General features: G+C 44.1%; 1 protein-coding gene across 1 annotated transcript; it reads right to left on the bottom strand.

Moving 5' to 3' along the window:
- Nucleotides 1-538: 538 nt before the first annotated feature.
- LOC125440586 (zinc finger protein 24-like) lies at nucleotides 539-3,165 on the bottom strand. Its single transcript, XM_048510451.1, has 2 exons — nucleotides 2,782-3,165; nucleotides 539-751 (listed from the first exon to the last, which is right to left on the bottom strand). Exons 1-2 carry the CDS (start codon nucleotides 3,163-3,165, stop codon nucleotides 731-733), a joined length of 405 nt encoding a protein of 134 aa, XP_048366408.1. The 3' UTR covers nucleotides 539-730.
- Between the last annotated feature and the right edge of the window lie 19,788 nt (nucleotides 3,166-22,953).

Below are 22,953 nucleotides of genomic sequence, written 5' to 3'. Positions count from 1 at the left end.
GCGGGATTTTTTCAAAAGAGTGAAATTTTAGCGTTTTTTTGAAAAACATGGGATGAGGGAAACATCGCAGGTCAATCCTGCTTTAGGGGTGGGAGATATGCAAAGTTCTTGCCAAAACAGGATTCCCTTCGTCAATTCAGTGCAGAACGGACTTCAGCCGCCCAGGGCAAACCAGGTGGCTTGGGTTGCTCTATTTGGCCGCGCTGAGGACTTCACAAGGGAGAATGCACTACAACAGGCCTCAACACAACACACTGCTGTTCAGGATTTTGATTCATGCCTCATCCCCAAAGGCAGAAATGTGTACCTCTGGCAACTATGAAAGTTCCTTACCCAGAGAAGCCACGTTCCCATAGTTCTCCAGCATGACATCCTCGCAGAGAGCTCTTTGGGACGGATCCAGCAATGCCCTCTCTGCCTCTGTGAAATATATGGCCACCTCCCCAAAGGTAACCAACGACTGAAAGAAAAAGCAGATTCCCTTGTCAAGACGTCATGTCAGGCAGAGATGCTATTCTGGGAAGGGGCGTTTTGGGAGGGTGGAGGATGGAGAGTTTGTTTTGTTTATAAAGAGTGGCGTTCAGAGCCTCTTGCCTGGGCCCCTCAGCACCAACTGCAGGAGAAAAGCCCCCCTGAGAAAGGAGGGGGGACCCAGGCTGCCCCCTGCTCATCTTCCCCACCTGAAATGGAGGTGCAGCAGCTGTTTTCACACCTCCGCAAAGAGTAGGGCTCAACACTGTCTCTTCACTGCCTGCAAGGGAGAGAGAATCGGAAGAAAGGGAATCAGCCTCCACTCTCTATTATGTTGGCTTGTGTGGAACTGTGCTTCATGCAATGCTGTTCCCCGGACTGTGAAGCCTTGCCCTGTGTACACGCAAAAAGAATTGTAACACTCTGTAGAATGTTGTGGGAGAGGCAGAAGACAAGCAAAAGGTACTCATCAGCTCTTGGGGGGCTGCAAACGCCACTGACACGTTTCCAGCTTCTGCGATACTTGAAACTTGTCCTGTGAACACAGGAGCTGAAACATCTGAGGCCATCTCAGCTGGATCAGACCAAAGGCCCAGACATGTTTTTTCCCCACTGGCTGGGCCTTTGCACATGCCCTTGAGTCCAGGCTGGTGGAACAAAGAAACCGAGGCCAAAGTGACATTGGATGACACCTTGTCAGATCGGGCCAAAAAACCAGACCTGAATTAAGCCCAGCAGGAAACTGAGGGTAACATCTACGAGTGTCTGTAGCATTTCCTGATTTACAAATGTCACATTTGCATTGTCGGGGGTTTCTCTTAGAAATACTCTTTGATGTTGTCTTCTTGTGATTCTCAGAAAAGCCACCTGCTCTCTTCTCCTCCTGACCCCCTCCCCAGGGAGCTTTGCTTCATGGTTATCTGTGACATGTAACCATCTCAAACTATCGCTTGAGCCAACAAACTGATCATCTGGGTGCTGTGTGGTTTCCGGGCTGTATGGCCGTGTTCTAGCAGCATTCTCTCCTGACGTTTCGCCTGCATCTGTGGCTGGCTGGCATCTTCAGAGGATGCCAGCCACAGATGCAGGCGAAACGTCAGAAGAGAATGCTGCTAGAACACGGCCATACAGCCCGGAAACCACACAGCACCCAAGTGATTCCGGCCGTGAAAGCCTTCGACAAACTGATCATCAACCACGTATACCGGAACGCATCCAAATTTAGACAAGACATAGACAGGAAGAAAGAGGTGGTAATTCAATGCTGCTTGTTGACGTATCATTATAAAAATGAACGTATCGCTTGCAAAATTCGTCCTGGACCCAACTAGGCCTAGTTGTTAAGAGCTCTGGTAATAAACGTTCACTGATTTTTCAACCATTTGCCTTTTTACAACTGAATCGCGTGGTCTTGTGACTGACACTCAAGGGGCAGAGTTGTCAGGGCAGAGGCAATTTCAACATGGCATCACATCCACCCCAAGGCCCTCCCCACAGCCTGGCATCACTCATCCAGTGCTCCGTTTCCTACAGTGGCCCGTCCTATGGCCCCATAAGCATGAGCACGAAACACATTTGCCTACTGCTCTTGGCCCCTAGCAACTGGTTTTCACAGCAGTGCTGACCAGAACATGCAGGCTTTCTTTAGTCACAAGACAGAAGAACCCAGATGAGATTTGTCAGCTGGCTGACAAATCCCCACTCCTGTTTTCCGTGAGCTTGAGCCCCTTTAATGGAAAAAGGAGGGATATGAATATTGTGATCAATGTGAGGAACTTGCCCCCATGAGCACATCTAATCCCCTTTTACAGGCATCCCAACTATTGAAGACTAACTGCCGCAAGTTGGTTGAAGAAGCTTTTTTCTTGACCAGAACTCTCTGCCCATCGAATTAACTGGGTGCCCCAATCCCATCCAGGCACACTGACTCCTTACCACGTGAGACATCATCTGGGCTATGCTCCTGGGCCTGGGCCAGCTCCCCTTCCTGCCACAGAGAGAACTTTGCTCCCATCTTCAGGGATGGACTCGACTTCTGAAACAGCAGCGAGAGAGACAGGTAAGAGATGGAATGGATGATGCCAAGGAACCGATCCTGATCCATTCCCAGACTTTGCATCTTTCTACAATCAGACCTCATAGGGCTGTCTTTCAACACTGGTGAGTTATCCACAGGGATAACAAATTCCCTAGAAGAAGCAGCTGCTGAAGCAAGTTGTTAAATCCCCCATTTGACAGATATCAGGCAGGGAAGCCTTGGATCAAATATTGTTGCTTGAATTGGACATCCCTGGAAAGACGAGCCCTCACCTGTTCTGCCTGCCTCTTCTCCTCAGCCTGACTCAGGAGGAATCCCTCGGCCAGGGCCACTGCTTGGGAACTCGTCTCCGGCTCACATCCTCTGACCCAGCACTGCATTCCCTGGGGCAGGATGGTTAGGAACTGCTCCAGGATCACCAGGTCTAGGATTTGCTTCTTGGAGTGGCTCTCCGGCTTCAGCCAGCCGTTGCAAAGTCCATGGAGCTGGCTGCAAACCTCTCGGGGTCCATCAGCATCACAGTAGCGGAACTGCCGGAAGCATCGGGAAAGTACTTCTGCGTTCAGGGGCTCCGGATCCCAGGTCTTCGGCACGACTCTCTCACGGGATTCGACACCACTCCCAGCTTGGATGGCACAGAGGCCTTTCCTTGCCATCTTGCCTGGTCCTGGTCCTTCTGGGTTCTGCCTTTCCATCTCCTTCCTCTTCTGTTGGGTCGCTTCCAACTGTGAAAAGATGCATTTACTCCCTTGGTTATGAAAAAAGGCTTCTTCCAGGGAGAGGGGAGGAGAGAGACACAAAGAACAAAAAAGAATGGAGCCGCAAGGTGGATCACAACAAAAGTGTTTCTTCAGCTTTGCAATATCATTCTGCTATATTACATACCAAACTTTTTTTACATAAGCCTGTTTGATCTCTACCTCTTTAAAAATGCTACATTGGGTAGCATCTTTACCTCTTTAAAAATGCTACACTGGGTCAGACTTTGCTAGGCACTTCAGATGGCTATTGAGTATATCAGGCGATATGCCTACCCAAATCCACAATGGTCTCCTCCTAATGTATGTCAAGTATAAATCTGATGCTGGCACAGAGTGGGATTGCACAAAGGTTTGTATGTGGAACAGCGCACAACAGCTGCAGGGATGAATGGGACCTGGGAGAGGCAACGAACCCTGCCAAAAGCACAAGTTGGCCAATTCCAGGTTGGGAAATCCCCTGAAATTCAAGGGTAGAGCTGTGGAGGACATAAATGCACTGAGTCCCCCTCCCAATGGAAGAAGAGCTTAGAAGAGAAAGAGTTTGGATTTATCTGGTTGTGGTGGGTTTTCCGGGCTGTGTGGCCACGGTCTGGTGGCTCTTGTTCCTAATGTTTCGCCTGCATCTGTGGCTGGCATCTTCAGAGGTGTATCACAGAGGGAAGTCTGTTACACACTGTGTAACTGTGTGTAACAGACTTTGGATTTATACCCTGCTTTTCTCTTTTCTGTCTCAAAGCAGTTTACAAACTGTTTCCCAAACTCTTCCCACAACGGACACCTTGTGAGGTAAAAGAAGAAGAGTTTGGATTTATATCCCCCTTTACTCTCATATAAATAGTCTCAAAGCAGTTTACAAACTCTTTTCCCTTGCTCTTCCCACAACAGACAACTTGTGAGGCAGGCGGGGCTGAGAGAGTTCAGAGAGAACTGTGACTAACCCAAGGTCACCCAGCAGGCTTTGTGTGGAGGAGTGGGGAAACAAATCCATTTTACCACACAAGAGTCCACTGCTCATTTGGGGAATCAAACCCGGTTCTCCAGATTACAGTCCTCTGCTCTTAACCACTACAACACACTGGCTCTTTCTGCATGTGGACAAATGCATTGTAATTTCAGGTGACCTATATCATTACAAAATATAATTGTAAATTTTTTGCAAATATTCTGGCTTTAAAATTAAAGAGGGTATTAGGAGAATATATAGGTAGTAATCAAACAGGATTTTTACCAGGTAGACAAATCCACCGCACTATAGGAACGGTGGTGAATATTATAGAAATTCTGAAACGAAAACCAGATAAACCGATGGCCCTGTTATTTTTAGACGCCCAAAAAGCCTTTGATCAGGTGAATTGGGAGACTTACATAAGATGGGCATAAATGATAATTTTTACATGGCAATTAGACAAATTTATGAAAAACAAGAGGCGATGGTAAAGATTAATAATGAATATACATGGATATTTTAGATAGAAAGGGAAACTAGACAAGGATGTCCTCTAGCTCCACTGTTATTCATTCTTGTTTTGGAAATTTTAATTCAAGCAATTGTGAAGGATAAGTTGATAGAGGGGTTAAAGTATAAAGGTAATCATTATAAACTAAAAGCATACGTGGATGACGTTGTTAGAAGACCCAACTGAAAAAATAGGAAGACTGAAGGAAATTATCCAGAAATTTGAGAACCTAGCAGGATTTAAAATCAACTATAATAAAACCAAGATACTGGTAAAGAACCTAACCAAAAAAGAGGAAAGAGAATTGGGAGGCGGGGGGATCTAAATTTAAAGTAATGGAAAAGGTAAAATATTTAGGAATAGCTCTAGAAAACGATAATGAAGCATTGATTAGAAACAATTATAATAATACATGGAATGAAATTTAAAAAGACTTTTTGAAACGGAAAAATTTGGGCCTCTCATTATTTGGAAGAATAAGATTAAATAAAATGACAGTTCTCTCAAGAATTATGTACCTATTTCAAAACTTCCCTTTTGTAACTTCGAGAAAATGTTTGCAGGGTGGAAATCACAGATAACGAAATTTACCTGGGAAGGGAAAAAACATAGAATAAAATAGAAGAATTGATATAAAAGAAAGAGGAGGTATGGCATTATCAGATTTTCAAATTTATCATGATACAGCGGCCTTATCCTGGATAAAAGTATGGGTGCGATTAAATAATAGTAAAGATATAAATTAACATTGGGTTGGCATAATTACCTCTGGACCAATTCAATGGGAAAAAAGGAAGGTGATACAATATTTTGGGAACATTTTGTTAGGAAAACACTATTAAAAATCTGGTTAAGATATAAGAATATTTTAATGTAAAAATACCTGATTGGTTATCCAGGATGGAAGCTTTAAGAATTAGTGATAGGAATAAAAGAGAAGAATGGCCACAATATTAGGATGTATTAATCTGGCAGCAAGGTATTCCAGTTTTAAAAGAAAGGGAACAAATAAGGTTTGGTGACTATCAATGGGTCATTCCACACATGCAGAATAATGCACTTTCAAACTGCTTTCAGTGCTCTTTGAAGCTGTGCGGAATAGCAAAATCCACTTGCAAACAGTTGTGAAAGTGGTTTGAAAACGCATTATTTTGCGTGTGTGGAAGGGGCCAATGCCTCTGGTATACATACTTTCAAATAAGAGACAATTTAATAAAGGATCAAAAGGGTTGGGGAATATCAAAAACACAAAATGAATTAGATATTGTAATGTTAAATGTAGGACGAAAAGCAATAAGTAAAATATTCAAAATTTTGTTACAACAAAAGACTGAAACAAGAGGTGGTCAAAATAATATGATAAAATGGGCAGACAATGTGAATAGTACAATAACACTGAAACAATAGAATAGGTGTTAGAAAGAAATATATAACCATACGATGTATGCAGATATGTGGGAAAACAATCTGAAAATGTTTTACAGAATATATTTAACGCCAGTAACGTTATAAAAAATGAACCCCAAATACTCACCTAACTGTTGGAAATGTAAAGTAAACGCAGGACGTTCTTTTGTCTATGGTGGACCCTGCAAAAAACCCAATCAACATTGGAGTATGATACATACACAAATTCAACTAGTAACAGGAATTTTTAAAAAGAAAGAACCAAGTACTTTCCTCAATGGTCAATGAAACTGCATTCAAAAATTATGCACCTAATGTTTCACACGATTACAGTCACTAGAATTATCTTCACCAAATGCTGGAAAGAAGAGAACATTGCAACAGTGGCGTGACAAAGTTCAGCACCTGCTACCTGCATTTAAGGCCTACTCCAAAAATAAGCCCGACTGGTAGTTATAGATCAGGATGGTGTGATCCAGCAGAGTGCTCCCTACCAATGAGGATGCAGCTTGCATCACATGTGACAGGAAAGCGGGGTGGGCGGGTGCTGCCCAGAGCCTGCCTTAATGAATTGTGAAGGTACCATATTTCCCCTAAAATAAGCCCTACCCCGAAAATAAGCCCTAATGCACAGGTGTCAAACTCACGGCCCTTCAGATGTTCATGAACTACAATTCCCATCAGCCTTTGCCAGTGTAGCCAATGCTCATGTTGGGAGGGACTGATGGGAATTGTCGTTCATGAACATCTGGAGGGCCGCGAGTTTGACACCCCTGCCCTAATGCATCTTTTGGTTCAAAAATTAATATAAGACCCTGTCTTACTTTCGGGGAAACACAGTAATAACGGACAGATTATCGCACTAACTGAATAAAAAAGAGGCAGACGTTTATGTACAAAAATGGCAACCATGGACCAATTATATTTCAGAGTCATGACTTCAAAATTACTCCAGTCAAATATTAACGAAATGTGTTGAATCAATGCTTCAGTGCTTCATAGCTGCATTCTATATACTTCTTGTATACTCAATGCTTCAAAGATTGCCTCCCCCCACCCCCCAAAAGAACAAACAGAGAAATGCTGGAAATAAACAGCTACGGGGGAACTGAGTTAACTCAGAAGATGGCGCCGGGGAGGACGTTTGGGGAAGCAGAGAAGTGAGGGAAACGTAGTCAACAAATTGCACAGCAACTGATGACGTTTTCAAAACATTTCCACCAGATAATCATTTTAAAAGGGGATTCATTGTAAACCTTTTGAGGCTGGAAATAAAACATTTGGGGGTAAAACAATGCAGAACTCCATGGAGATGGAAATGTGTTATTTCCTGCCTCAAAATGTTTCAAATGAATTGTACGGAAAGGGCCACTAACCACTACACTGCCCTTGGACTCATATGCTTCCTTAATTTTATTACAATAATACATCAGTTATTTAATTTTATTTATTTAATCATTTGTACCTCACCTTTCTCTCAAATGGGGACCGACAGAAGGACTTACTGCAGCACAGCAGTGGAGTGGCTTTTTCCTAGGTAAATAAATGTTAAGGGGGAAAAACAACTCCCATTAGTCCTGTGTTTTCCTTCTGGAATAGATTGCCTTCAGCTGTTTGCTTCAGAACAGCACCGCCATGCCAGAAGCAAGCAGGCGCTTTGCTCAGTGTTGGAACCAATGAAGAACATTAAGCTATTAAAGCAATGGAAGGTGAGAATCCCCTTTGACCATGGAAATGTGCTATTTCAGTCCATTTCTATAGGCTGCTTAACTGAGTCTTTTATCAGTGGCCAGATATTTTGCCTACTTGTGTTGACATTCATGTTTCTTTACCTTGGCAAGAACATGAGTTGGATTCCTCTTCATTCTGGCATCTCTTTTGGGGGGTGGGTGGGTGTCTCCATCACTGGTTTCTCTATCCTCTTTTCATCTTCAGAGGACTTGAAGGTCCCACTTAAGTTTTTGATCTGCTTCTTGGCAACATGAGCTAGATTTGAGTCTCGTAGCCACTAGAGACTTTGAAAGTTTATAACCCAAAAATCTAATTTGTCTCTAAGGGGCTACTAGACTTGAATCTAACTCTTCTGCTGCAGTCCAATACAACTATCCTACTGACACACCCTTTTTGGCAACATGAGGATCCTTTCTCACATCCTTAAAGGAAGACTTCAAAGTCACAAAGGGCGAATTCAGATGATCCTGAGCATGAGATACAGGTTAAACTTGGCCAGCTGCATTTATTTAGGGTATGTATATATTCCACCCTTTCTCCCAACCCAATCATGCCCCAAGTTGGGTGACAGTGATAAATAATCATCTATTAACATTGTTGAAGCCAGAGACCACATCTATGGCCTTCAAGTTGCCCCCACAGATCCTGTCTTACAACCTCACCGGAAGGCCCCAATGGTAGACATCACATTCATGAGGATTCTGTCTCACTTTCTTAAAGGAAGACCTCAAAGTCACGAAGGGTGAATGCGATGAACCTGAGCATGAGATGCAGCTTAAACTTGCCAAGCTATATTTATTTAGGGTATTTATATGCCCCAGCCTTACTCACAACACAGTCATGTCTCAAGTTGGGTGACAGTAATAAATAATCTATCAAAATTGTTGAAACACATTATTAAGACTAATAAGCCAGAGACCACCTCTATAGCCTTCATGTCACCCCTCTAGATTCTGTCTCACAACCTCACGGGACAGCCCCAATGGTACAGGGGCATAACTGGCTAAAATGGCTTCTGGGGGAAGCACAACTGCTCCTCTCACCCATCATTCGTCCAGGTCATGCGGGGAGCGCATTGCTGAGAGGCCCCTCAGCTGCGTCCCACCTGAACTCCACCTGGAGAGGAGCCAACAGTATAAAGCTAGAGCTGGTCAATCCAGCTGCTCAATTCAATACTGGGCTCAGGGTAGCTTGGATCAAGCTTTAAATTGCAGGCTAGCATCCTGCCCAGCATCCAACCGGCCTGCACCGCTCAGGACTCTACGTGGAGTTCAGGGCAGATTGAGCCCATGCTGGCTGGCTCAACATTCAACTGTTTCCCTGCTCCTGAACTCCACTTGGAGTTTGGACGGGGCCGCAGCGGGCAACTCACCAATGTGTGCCCCCCCCATCCCCGCATGGTTACACAACTGCAATGGTAGACATCATCCCCACCCCTTGGGAGACTGTTCTGTAGCAGGAGGCAGCAACAGGAAATGCCTAGGCCATCATAGAACCGTCAACATGAATGGGGTATTCCTGGAGATTTGGGAGGGGCATGTGAGGAGGGCAGAGTTTGGAGAGCAGAAGGACCTCAGCAGGGCTGTGAGACCACCCTCCAAAGCAGCTGTTTTCTCCAGGAGATCAGTTGTAATTCTAGGAAGTAGCCAAGTCCCATCAGGAAGTTGGCAACCCTATTTATTCTCCCAAGTTGTCAGAAAGATTGCCCTGTTGCTTCGCTTCCCTGACATATTCAGATGACTCCGAAATCATATTCGGGGGGGGGGGGGACCAGATTTCTCCATGATGGGGATTTCAGCCATTGACTTTATTTTGTAATATTACGAACATGGATTTTTAGGTTATTGTATTTTATTTGCAATATATTGCTGTGCCTGGTAAACTTTGGGGTCTTGATCAAGCAATAAAGTTTTCTTACATTTCCTATGGGGTTGGATGATCATGACTCAGAATCCCAGCACTTTGTATCAGAGCAGGGGTTTGAAAACATAGAGGATAAGGAAGTTGGGTGTTGGTATTGGCAAGTGTCTGTCACAACCAGTCATGACAGGGTTAGCGTCTGTTTGTATGTAAACAGGATGCTGAGATCATGGTATAATGAGTTGACCTATTGATTACCTATTGGTCAGTCAGATAGCCATTGCTTACATGTTAGTGAACACGTACATCAAGTTATAAAGTTGTTTTCTTTGTGGACAGAGAGAAGTAGGACGTGTAGTCAAGATGTCATCTGAAGTGTACAGTTAGTACTGTAAATATGTAACAGAGAAGTGCAGTTTTACTCCATTCATTTGTTTTACTCCATGTAACCCTACCCTGTTTTGCTAGTAAACTTTTATATTAAGCAACTCAAAGTACGTGGCTCTTTTTTTTTTAGCATCTCCTAACTCTGCTAATTAATTATCTCTATGTGCAGATCCCAACACTGGGACTTAGACCTCTTTAGGAGGCAACAGCTTCACCAGAGCAGGAACATAACTGAAGGTCAGATCAAGGCACAGATGTTTTGAACGTTGCGTGGCCTATTTGGCATAAACAAATGAAAAGTGGGGGTGGAAGAAACATTATGGACTGAATTCATGGGGGAAGCATCACGGGTCAGGAAAAGGTTCTGCACGAATCATGAAACCAGTGGAGTTAATTGCAAACATTTCTGCATGTCTGACAGATACATTGATGGCTATTATAGCGCATGCAAACTATTGATTATATTTTACCCACGGCCAGGGAGAACCACTTAACGGACTTGCTGGGAGCCATTCAAACAGCAGAGGAGATTTGTATACAGCTAAGATGGAAGCAGGATTAAAACTTGTGGAATACCAAGGTTATTGAATTTTTAAAAACTGTTCCCCGATTGCGGTTTTGTCAAATTAGACTCCCAGAACCTCTGGGATTCTCTAGAACCTTAGTATAGGTTTCTCAACAAGAATATAAATAGTGCAATCCTAATCAGAATTACAGCCCAATCCAAAGGCAAGGGGGAGGCTAAAGCGACTCTTGGAGGCTGCATGGGCCTACACTGGCAGTGGCGTAGCGCCAAGGGGACATGGGGGCATGATGCATCGGGTGCATGCAGGTGTGGGGGTTACGGTGTTCCGGGGCAGGGGTGCGGGGTACACACGTGCCCTGGGCGCCGTTCCCCATTGCTTCAGTCCTGACTGGCAGAATGCCCTCTTCAAGGCATTTACCCTGATGGAAAGGCAAATATGTCAGCAGGCAACCGCCACAGTCCTCTGAGTCACCCAGATGTGGCACAGAGCACTGTATCAGCACTCCTATGCCACTGATGGCCCTGCTAATGTACTGGTTGCATTCTGGAGGTGCGACTGGGGGTAGACCCAACATTAGTTGGATTCCACCCCGACCTTGCCTTCATTTACACCACGACCCGGGCCTCCGGTGTATATCACCCTTTTGGGAGGCATAGGCCTATGCAGTCTGATGGAGGACTTTCCGACAGTGAGGAGGGGATTTTGGGGGGGTCTTTTTTTCTTCCCCATTGTTGCTGAAAAGCCCTCTGGCGGTGATGTGGCAGTGTGGCAGCAGAGCCGTCCCTGCCCACCCAGGCTTCTGGATTCAGCTGCCCATCTGTGGATTGAGGGCGTTTTCCCACTTACCTTAAGCCCCGCGCTACTCTCCTCAAGTAGCGTGGGGTCCCCCAGCACTCCCCACTACAGGGGCGGCAACAGCGCAGCCGCCCCGACGCTGTCACTGTCGCGCCCCCTTCGCGCGCGTAATTCCTGGTGCCTTTTGAAATGGCGCCTTTTGATGACCCCATGCAAAGCACAAGGTCGTGGGGAAACCTGGGCGCGCGCCAGAAATTTTGCACGCTGGGAGTTGTGCGCAGCAACCTTCGGACCAAGGTAAGTGGGAAACACCCCTAGAAGAGTGTAGCTGTGGTTAAGATAGCAATGTAATTTAACCCAACAAACTTTCTTTGTTTATCACCCATAATATTTCCCTTCAATTAACAGTCACACAAAAAGTCAGGGCCAGTACCTGTGTGATCTGAAAGTACTCCTTACGATAAGTTGCAGCATCCTCTTTTTTAAAATTTTATTCAACTTACACCCCACCCTCCCCTGGCAAAAGCTGGGCTCAGGGCAGCTTCCAACAAACTGCAATTAATCACCTTCAAAATTCATTCCAACAATAATTTTACATTTATAATACAAATGCTTCTAAATCAATAAATCGCTTCTAATTAAAACCAGCATTTTGTTTCTACATCTCTGTAACAATATGGCACCCTCACTGTTATGTTCAGATGTCAGTTTCAGGAGAGATGAAAATGGAAGAAATAAATGACCGTGCTTATCAGTGGATCCAGCATTTGGATTCTGCACTTGCAGCCCTGGTGTCTGGTAAACAAATTGATGTGTAAATGGTTCTCTGAAGATAGCAATTCTCAAATGACTCTTCCAAAGATGTCTTACAGATACCAGTCTCCGAACTGTTCTCTTAAAGATACATGCCTCATCACATTTTTAACTACTTCCTCATTTTAAAAAAAATCCTTGCCAATAGAAAACCAACACGTTTTATCCCAGACCTTTGCCTGATTCATCATGTTGGGGAATCACAGGACTAGGAATGCAATAAATGGGATCAGTTTTCAGTCTACTGATATTGGACTGGGCCTAGTGCCAATAATGTCAAGGGAGAGTCACACCTTTGCTGTTCAGAAACATCTGTATGCTGCGGAAGCACAAGCCCTCATCTGGTTGAGTGGCTATTGCATAGGTTTATTCAGCCTGAGCCCCAAGATAGTACCACTGTCTTGCTGACACCGACTAGCAGTCTCAACTTTCCATCTTAGATTTTCGTTTGCTGATGCAATGTATCTCAAGTTGGGTTAATCAATATGCATAGACACATTAACCGTCTTTGCAAACTGACAATATGTTTAGCCTTGCCTGCTAGCTATATTCTAAAATACGAGGCTGTGTGTTCAGAAGATACTATTGTTATAATTCTTATGGCAGTGGGACTTGGTCTGTGTTGATTTCTATTAGAAATTCAGTCCCAGTGGCTTGGGGTTTCCTCTCGGAGAGTTTGTAACTAGGTGGATGCATATGTTCACTGTTGGTGGTCTTGCTATGAAAGCACATTCTTCCAGGAAACAGATTGCTGACTGCTGACATCCATGTGTGTTGGAACTAGCAAAAGTTCTGCCTGAGGGCTGAAACAAATTCCTCAAGTCAAAGCAAGTTTTGTCATTTAGTTTAATAATTGCTGGATTTGCTCCTCAGAGATGATGTCTGTTTTATATAATTTGCAGTATTAGGACTGCTTTATATTAATACTCCAAGATACAGAAAGCTAAACTGTGGGCCCTCTCTGTACAAGCCCCTGAAAACATTCTGCAAAAAAACCCAGACTGGAATGACTCCAAAATGGCAGCTAGGAATTGTTTCAAGGGGGTGAATGCGGACCCCCATTTGTCCACACTCAACCCCTTGAAATGATTCTTGGCCACCAATTTGGAGTCGTTCCGAGTTTTAAAAAAAATAGATTTGTAGATTTGATGCTACGAGGCTTCACAGCCTTGTGCTGATATTCTCTAGGGGTCATGTCAACATAGCCATGTAGACACAACCCCCCAAAATAAAAAAAATGGAAATTTTGAAATCAGCACAGCAAGTGAAAACGGTTCCACAAAAGAAATTCTTCCAGAAAAACATTTTCAAGAAAGAATAGCTTGGGAACAGCATGCAAATAAAATGGTTTAAGGCAGGAAATAAAATGTTTTGGGCTAAAAAACTATGCTGAACTCCATGGAGGAAATGTTTTATTTCCTGCCTCAAAACGTTTTGTTTGGTTTAGTGTGGAAAAGGCCTATGTTCGACTTGTCGAGGCACAAGTGATGCCTCAAACAGAGAGTATGGTGCCCACTACATCATGATGCCCATTAACATGTTTCCTGGTGCTTGATTGCTTCTTCCTCAGAGCAAAGAGCCAGCCCTGACTCTCCCACATGTCAATGCCTCATAAGAACATAAGAACATAAGAACAAGCCAGCTGGATCAGACCAGAGTCCATCTAGTCCAGCTCTCTGCTACTCGCAGTGGCCCACCAGGTGCCATTGGGAGCTCACATGCAGGATGTGAAAGCAATGGCCTTCTGCGGCTGTTGCTCCCGAGCACCTGGACTGTTAAGGCATTTGCAATCTCAGATCAAAGAGGATCAAGATTGGTAGCCATAAATCGACTTCTCCTCCATAAATCTATCCAAGCCCCTTTTAAAGCTATCCAGGTTAGTGGCCATCACCACCTCAGAAGACCACAGGAGACATCACTTTTGGACTGCAGGGAGTACCGATTTGGAAAAACCTGTCCCAATCACAGGAGGACGCTTGACTTGGAACTTCCGAAAGTTTTTCAATTCCCCCACTCTGCAGCAGCTACTTCGTGATTGGTCCCGCCTTCCATGACTGTCATGTTGTGGTGGTTCCTATCACTCTTTCTTTGAAATTACAAAAGTGCCCACAGGGTAAATAAGGTTAAAAACATTGGTCTTGCAAATGTTTTGAAAATGTTTCAGCTGAAATAATTCCTAGGCCCCTTCTGCACACGCAAAATAATGCGTTTTCAAACCACTTTCACAACTGTTTGCAAGTGGATTTTGCCATTCCGCACAGCTTCAAAGAGCATTGAAAGCAGTTTGAAAGTGCATTATTCTGCCTGTGCGGAATGAGCCCTAGAGAAGAGGACACATTAAAAATGTTTTAAGGCTGGAAGTAAAATGTTTTGGGGGTAAAAACCATGTGGAACTCCATGGAGGAAATGTTTTATTTCCTGCTTCACTATGGTTTATTTTTGGTTTTGTGGAAAGGGCCAATGCCAAGTTTCTGAAAACTAGTTTTCACAGGAGGAAAGGAAGTAGAGGAATAAAGATGGAAGTACGCTATGCAGAGCTTGCATGAGTCTGACTATAATCTGGATTCTCCCACCTCGTTGAGCCAAGAGGCAGTGCTATTTGTGCTCCTAGAAATTAATTTTGGTTTTGCTTGTTCAAATTGCTACAGGAGCCTACAAGTCAGCCTAAGCAGAGAACCAGGTTGGGAAGAAAACTACATGTACAACGGATAACAACAGTTCTGCAAATACTGCTTCTCAAAAGGTATTATGTATACCCAGCCAAACTCATGTGCTGATTGACGTGATGGAATTAATAGGGCTGTCTCCTAATTTTGCAGGCTTTACGCTTCCCTTGTTTGTTGCTTTTTCAAAGAACCAAACCAGGTGCTAGCTAACCAAAGTTAAGCCCTTGTAATCCTATTTACTCTCATGAGAATATGTGTTGCTCATCCTTCTTCGATCAAAACCAGCAAAAGTATTGGATTGTGCTCAGTGCTTGCGTGCATCTAGCACAGCAATCATACACATGCTTAAAAGGAAAGAAGTGAATAATGGACATAAATAAAATTGAAATGAATAAATATTTGAAATCAGTGGGATCTGGTCCTTGGTACATATGCTTGCATTGACCTAGATCAGTGGTGGCAAACCTATGGCACGGGTGCCAGAGGTGGCACTCAGAACCCTCTCTGTGGGCACGCACACACACACATCTAGGCTGGCCTGGGCCATTGGGCTCAATTATTAGCATTAAACCTAAGACCTAGTTTTGGGGAAGCAGTGTAGGTAACCCTGTTAAGCACTGTTAAACCCCTCTGATTTTCATGCGAAGAACTAAATCGTGATTCTTTACCTGGGAATAAGCTCGGTTGCTGGCAATGGGGCTTGCTTCTGAGTAAACCCTCCTAGGGTCATGATTCACCCGTTGGAAGAGTTGCACGGTTGCTTCAAAGCAAAGGCAGTAAGGCACTGACTACCACCAAGCTTACTCCCGAGTAACGCACGCCTCGGAGCCAACTGTTTTTTCTAAACTAAAACCTCAGTATTCAGGTTAAATTGCCGTGTTGGCACTTTGCCATAAATAAGTGGGTTTTGGGTTTCAATTTGGGCACTCGGTCTTGAAAAGGTTCACCATCACTGGCCCAGATGAGCTCATAACATCTCAGGAGAAGTGCTAAGCAGGGTCGGCCCAGGTTAATACTTGAAGGAAGACTGCCAAACAAGTCAAGGGGCATGATGCATAGGCAAGCAACTGCAACCCACCTCTCTTCATCTCTTGCATTCCGTGCACACACAGCTCAGGGTTGGGATGCAGGTTGCAGAAGGGGCAGCCCACTAAACATCGGGTGGTTTTTTTGCCTTAGGAACTTTTGTGCTTGGTTTGGTGTAGGTTTGCCAGCTCCAGATTGGGAAATACATGGACATTTGGAGCCTGAACAGGGCATGCTTTCGGAAGGGCAGGGACTTCAGTGGGGTGTAATACCATAGAGTCCATACCCTATAATAGTGACTATTTTCTCCAGGTGAACTGGCGATCAGTTTTAATAGCTACCACCTGAAAGTTGACAACCCTCGTTTAGACCATTATCTGGATGGGAGAGGAAGGGCTTCGGCTTTCCCCCATGTGATTGATCCATAATTGTTGTTTTTACCACTGTTTTCTTACCTGCAAACTAAATTAAACGCTTAAAAGTCCCAAGCGCTGTATTTGCTGTTGCTACTGAGGCTTATTCTAATTTGGAGAAATGTTTGATTACCCACTCCTCCACCTGAGTGGCAGAGGCGTATCTGATGAACCAAATGTGTGTCCACACTCCTACATTCCTGCTGGGTGACCTTGGGTTAGTCACGGTTCTTTGGAACTCTCTCAGCCCCACCTATGTCACAAGGTGTCTGTTGTAAGGAGAGGAAGGGAAAGTAGCTTGTAAGCCACCTTGAGTCTCCTTGCAGGAGAGAAAGGTGGGATATAAATCCAAACTACTACTCCTCTTCCTTCTTCCCCCTCCTCCTCTGGCCTAACACCGAACCGACCATGGCTTTTCTACAATTTTAAGCAGCATTTTGGGATACCATCTGTTCAGCTTTCAGAGTTATTGAGTTAATGCTGAAAGAGTTATAGCAGCCTTCAATACTTGCCTGTATTGAGACTTTTAAAAGTGAGCTGATTCCTCCCCCTCCCCACCACACACACACCTTCGAGACCTGTAAAGGGATATTTCTGTAAGGTGAGCAGATGATTGAGGCCAGAGATAGCAGGGATCCTTGGTCCGTTGGAATGCACAGAGTTCGCCCAGCATACTAGGCAGTTCCCTGAGGACTTTTCTAAATGTTGTTTCTCAGGTCTTCCTAGAATGGAAAACAAGGTAGGTGCATGTGAATATTTGTGGAGGAACGTCTTATCCCTTCCCAACATGCGTGGTCATGCATGAAAGAATACAGCCTTTCTAGCCAAAAGCGCTGAGCTGAATAATAAAAGCGGTGACTTCATGGGAAAATGGCACGAGCACATTAAAAGTTTGGGCTGCTGGATAAACTAGATTTATTGCTCTCAATGTAAGTATTGTTAGTGCCCTCTCCAGATGTTACAGTCTTGCAGTGAATTTTTAGCGTTATTCTTTTTTTTTTAATACCATACCCTAGTGGGGTTCGTGAATAACATTTGCATTTTCAAACTCATTTTCAGAGCTGCTTTGTGGAATATACACATAGTTTGCAGTGAAAAAAAACCTTGCAAAACTTGGATACCTGTGGTTTCTGAACATACATGAGAGGATACATGACAGCTGCAAAAGAGAAGTCTGGGTCTATGACAAAACTCCACATTTTATACCATGTTACTGGTGCAAATAACTGTGTGTATGCAATAAATAAATAAACTTTTCTTCGGTCAGCAGATGCCCCCTCTGTGCTGTATACCTGGAGAAATTCTGTTTGAATGTTTTTTGTAAATAAAAAAGATATATTATAGTAAATTTCCATCTCTGTTGCAGAAACCTTCTTTTGGATCCAGCTGGATTCTTGGCTCAGTTTTCCCCACCTTACTATACAGATCCTGTTCTACACGGCTGACATAACCATTTTGCATGGTGAAAGGTGTGTCCTCCTCCCTCTTTCACCAGCAAAAAAGCTGGCTGGATCTAATCCCATAGCCAGGTAAAATGTGACAAACGAGAGAAAAATGCATTTATTTCTCATGCCAGTGAGAGCCAGAATGGTGCAGGGGTTACAAGTGGTGGCTCTAATCTGGACAACCGGGTTTAATTCCCCACTCCTCCACATGAGCAGCGAACTCTTACCTAGTGGACTGGATTTATTTCCCTGCTCCTCCACATGAAGCCCACTGGGTGACCTTGGGCTAGTCACAGTTCTCTCAGAACTCTCTCAGCTCCACTTACCTCACAAGGTTTCTGTTGTGAGGAGAGGAAGGGAAAAGGAGTTTGTGAGCTGCCTTGAGTTTCCTTGTAAGAAAGAAAGGTGGGTGGGTGGGTGGGTGGGTATCAATCCAAAATCGAAGAGCAGGGCTACCCTGGACACAGGTGTGTGGAAGTTAAAAAGCAACTGAATTCTGGAAGACTGGGAAATCATTAGCTGTGACAGTCTCCTGTGTCAATTTCTCCTCACTTGGCTACTAAATACACTAAACCTGCCTTATCCTGAATCAGACCAACGCTCCATCAGCATCAGTATTGTCTACTCAGACCAGCGGGGGTTTTCTAGGGCCTCAGGTAAAGGTCTTTCACACTGCCTACCACATGATGTTTTAGCTGAAGACTGAACCAGGGACCTCCTGCATAAACAAATGATCTGTCACTAAGCCACACCCCTCTCCAAGGAAATGACCAACTCCCTTCAAAAGAACTGTACTATGCGTGAGATAAAGCGAGAGCTATAAAACCGCTGTCTGGTGTTACCAAAGATATAAAAAGAGGGGAACAAATTGGGGCATGTTTCTTCAAGACCCCACAAGATTGAGGCCCTCGATGTATTGGTTTATGTTGCCTGAGGCTGATAGATAAGAACATAAGAACAAGCCAGCTGGATCAGACCAGAGTCCATCTAGTCCAGCGCTCTGCTACTCGCAGTGGCCCACCAGGTGCCTTTGGGAGCTCACATGCAGGATGTGAAAGCAATGGCCTCCTCCTGCGGCTGTTGCTCCCGAGCACCTGTACTGTTAAGATGAACAAGATTGCACCCACCTTTCCTTTCATCTTTGACTTTGGGAGCAGTGGCATACAGAAGTCAACAGAGCGCCTCTTTATTTAACTAGAGAATAGACCAATTATTTAACTAGAGAATAGAGAATAGAATTATGGTTATTAATGAAATCATTATTATTAACATACGACATAACTAAACAATAGAATACGTTTATTATGTCACTACTCCATCAACTTAAGCATACTATGTTATCTGAGAGTTTTTAAGGAGGGTGCAGAAAGATGCTCCTGAATATGTTTTGCCCCAGGTCTGGGTAACCTCTTTTTGGCCTTAGGTGTTATATCTATGGTGGCCCATTCACACATGCAAAGTCATCCTTGGCTATTGCAGTTCTTAAGTGTTAATTTGGCACATATGAAAAGGCCATAGCATGGGCTGCTTTCTGGAGAAAATCTACGTTTCATAGACTACATATCTGATCTGTTAAAAGTTCACTTCCCAACATACTTTCTGACTCTATATGGCTTGGTTTAACAAAGATTTGCTCAAATAACTTAATTTGAAGGCCATTTTTAATAGAATAGTTTACAGAAAACGAACATGACTTCTGCCCTGTTGGCACTGTGGTAGGGATGCAGTGAATTTCTCAGCAATCCAGTTCAGCAGATTAACTTGTCTTGTTTGATGCACCCAGTTAGCCTGTGATCCAATCAGAGATATGTTCAGATTGCATCAAGTAACTCCAAGTTAAGCAGGGCCTGCAAGACTGAGCTGTTCCACCGGACCTTTGGGGAGGCTGGCCGCTGATGCCCCCCCCCCCTTTTAACATCTACGGATCCTGCCGTCCCTCCCCTCTTTTAGGGGATTAGTTAGTAGGTCACCACCTGTTGTACATTTGTTGTACTTCGGTACCAATACGTTGCTTTAATGGGGTTTTAATGGTTTTAATGTGTATAGAGCCATTTCTTTATGATTTATTTAATTACCTTTGAGATTTATCGATTTTATTCTGTGCTCTATTTATATGTTCATGTTCACCATCCTGAGCCCTCTGGGGGAGGGCAGTATATGAATGAATGAATGAATGAATGAATGAATGAATGAATGAATGAATGAATGAATGAATGAATGAATGAATGAATGAATGAATGAATGAAGTTGCTGACCAAATTTGCAGCTGCCTACTGGTCAGAAGCTGACACACAGGACATTGAGGGTATAGCTGGGTTTTTATCAAACCCCATCCCCTCAGCAAAGGGAAGTTGTAGAGCTCTTCCTGCCCCTTGACTGCAAGTTGGGCAGGCATTAAAAATCATGCTTTTAAAGTGTGCAAAGTTTCCAGGATGGAAGAACAGGAAAACATGACTTCTAACTGATCAGTGTGGAATGGGTTCCTAATAGTTTCCCTGTTTAAAAAAATTAGGAGGAGATAAGAAGCCAAATCCCAGCTGATTCTTCTTCTGCTAAAAATTAGCTTCTGGTGACTGCAAAAAGCCTGTTGCTGTGAAGACATATGAACAGGTCACAAACAGTAGATCCTTTGGCCGAGCAAACAACCGCGGCTGTGAGCCGCATTAAAACAACAGAATCCACATAACACGATTCTGTGTCATACAGGGGTAATGGGCTGTATCATGGCCTGGGGGGGAATCGGGCTTCACAGGCGGGGGGGGGGGGGGGCTGGCAGGGAAGAACAAAAACTATGCGCCTTCATGCAAAAGTGTGCGCTTTGGTCAGTGCACTGGCTGTCCACTGGACAGCCAGCTATGTGAAGGAACCGGGGCAAGGGCAGGTTCATGTAACCCGCCTTTTCTCCTCTTTTATTGGTCTGTGCAGAAAGGGCCCAAATGACTCCACAGGGAGCACTCTACGCAATTTGGGAGACATTCAGAATCACGTGTTCCTAAGGGGAACATTTAGGTAGCCCCATCTCTGGCTTTGCAATGGCTTTCCAAAGCCCTCAGAATAACAGGGATCACCTGCCTCAGTGGGGTACCTGATTGCCTTTACAGCCATGAAAAGGAACACAGATCAAGCTGTTTTCTAACCTTACTTGAAAAACCTGCACTTCGAGATGGCACCTCTTAGTGACTGTTACAGCTGCGATCTCTCACACTTTCTGGGGTGGGATTTGTTGATTATTCTCAAAGATAAATCAAGCCAGTCATCAGACCTTCCCACTCCCTAAGGCAAGACACTTCTTTACTCAATGAGTAAAGTGTGCAGTTCATTGCCACTGTAGGTAGTAATGCCCACAAGCATAGATAGCTTCAGAAGGGAGTTAGATTAATGGTGGAAAAGTCCATCAGTGGCTACTAGCCATAGTTGGTCATGGAAACCATCATATTCAGGTGCAGCCTCTGAAACCCAGAACTAAGGCAACATCATGTGAACACCTTGGTTACTGGACACTGCATGTTGTTCTTCCAGGCAGCTGATTAGCTACTGTGTGAAACAGGATGTTAGATGGACCACTGGTCTGATCCAGCAGGGCTTTTCTTATATTCTTGTGATGGACACACTCTGTGTTGAGGTAAACCTGCTAATCCAGGCTAGCTCAATCTTATCAGATCTTGGATTCTAAGCAAAGGCTCTGGTTAGTATTTGGATGGGAGATCACCAATGAAATCCAGGGTCCCTACACAGAGGCAGGGAATGGCAAACCACCTCTGACGTCTCTTGCTTCGAAAATTGTACAGGATAGCCATAAGTCAGCTGCAACATGACAGCATTTTTCACCATCAATAATAGAGCTGGCTCTGGCAGAATTTAGGATGGAATCTAACTCTTTCTGGTTGGCCCATAAATTCAGCTTCCCAGAAAGAATCTACATGGACCATTTCTTTAGTCGTTGTCCACCTGAGCAGTCAAACATCATCTGCAAAACTGATGCTTCAAGGAAGACAACACCCAAGATTGGCTATTACATTTTACAGTCGCTGTCAGTGTCTTGGCCATGAGCATCCACCACACTGTGCATCCCCACATGTGAACACGCTGCCTAACTATTCACTCTTGGCTGAACAGTTTGAATATTTAGGATAAGAAAATGATTAATGGAAGGGAGATTAGCTCAACTTATGAAAGGAAGCTTGACAGAGTTAATACCAGATGGTTCCACACATTGTTAACTTTCTCACTTCCAGAATTTCCCCACAAGAGACTCAGTTTTTAATTATAACCAGGCCACTACCAGCAGGTCACACTGACAAAGCAATGCACTATAGTCTGCTGGTGCAATTTGAAGCTAATATATTTATTATGCTTATGTGATAGCTGGGGTGGAATCCAGTTTTGAGTACTGTTTGTTGAGATTTACAGGGCAGATCTCTGTTGAAAATGTACCTGCCTTTTCCAATTTTGGATAAATCCTTCAGTATTATCAATAAAGCTGTCTTTGCAAAGAGACACCACATGGCTACCAGCAAATGTGTTTCAAGATGGATTATTGATTTTATTGTGCTGAGACTATAAACTGTGAGTTTATACACTGGGATACTGAAGTATAGTTGCAGTTTGGCATCACAAAGTCTTGAGCCCTTCCCCCTCAACCCACCAACAGGTGAAAGAATAAATGTGCAACAGGCACACTTTTTTTTTTTAAAAAAAGCCAATTATTTCAAATCATTCAATGGTCGTTTCCCCACTTTAAAAAATAACATGGAGCCAAACCGTGCTTCTTTGAATCGGTGCTTTTGAGCGTGAGGTTTGACTCCCCACCACAGCTTGTCCCTGTAGTCAACCTCGCGGCAGCCGCGAGCTTCATAACATGCACCATTCCCCACAACCGCATGTTCTGTGGTCATCGACAGGGCGCTTCTCTGTCCCGATTGGCTGGAGCGCCGGTTTGTGGGCAGAACTTGGTAAAAAAAAAACCTGAAATCATCGACGAAACGTCGACACACACAGTCATCATCGTAAATTGAACCAATGCCTTTTTTCCTTTAAAAAAATGGTTTCTGATTGGCTGTCGTGCTGCGGCGCGAAAATGTGCGGAACACAGAAGTACCCGCTTTCCTTTCTCCTCCATTTCATGAGATGAATGTTCTGGGATGAATGAGATGAAT

This window comes from Sphaerodactylus townsendi, linkage group LG11 (genome assembly GCF_021028975.2).
Source record: "Sphaerodactylus townsendi isolate TG3544 linkage group LG11, MPM_Stown_v2.3, whole genome shotgun sequence".
NCBI classification, from domain to species: domain Eukaryota; kingdom Metazoa; phylum Chordata; class Lepidosauria; order Squamata; family Sphaerodactylidae; genus Sphaerodactylus; species Sphaerodactylus townsendi.
This window is presented reverse-complemented; position numbering and strand designations above follow the sequence as displayed.

Excerpts from the sequence above, each read along its gene's own strand:
- LOC125440586 (XM_048510451.1), bottom strand. The coding sequence starts at position 3,165 with ATGGCAAGGAAAGGCCTCTGTGCCATCCAAGCTGGGAGTGGTGTCGAA. Across the intron at positions 752-2,781 it reads AGAAGAGGCAGGCAGAACAG|GCAGTGAAGAGACAGTGTTG; the intron begins GTGAGGGCTCGT and ends TCTCCCTTGCAG.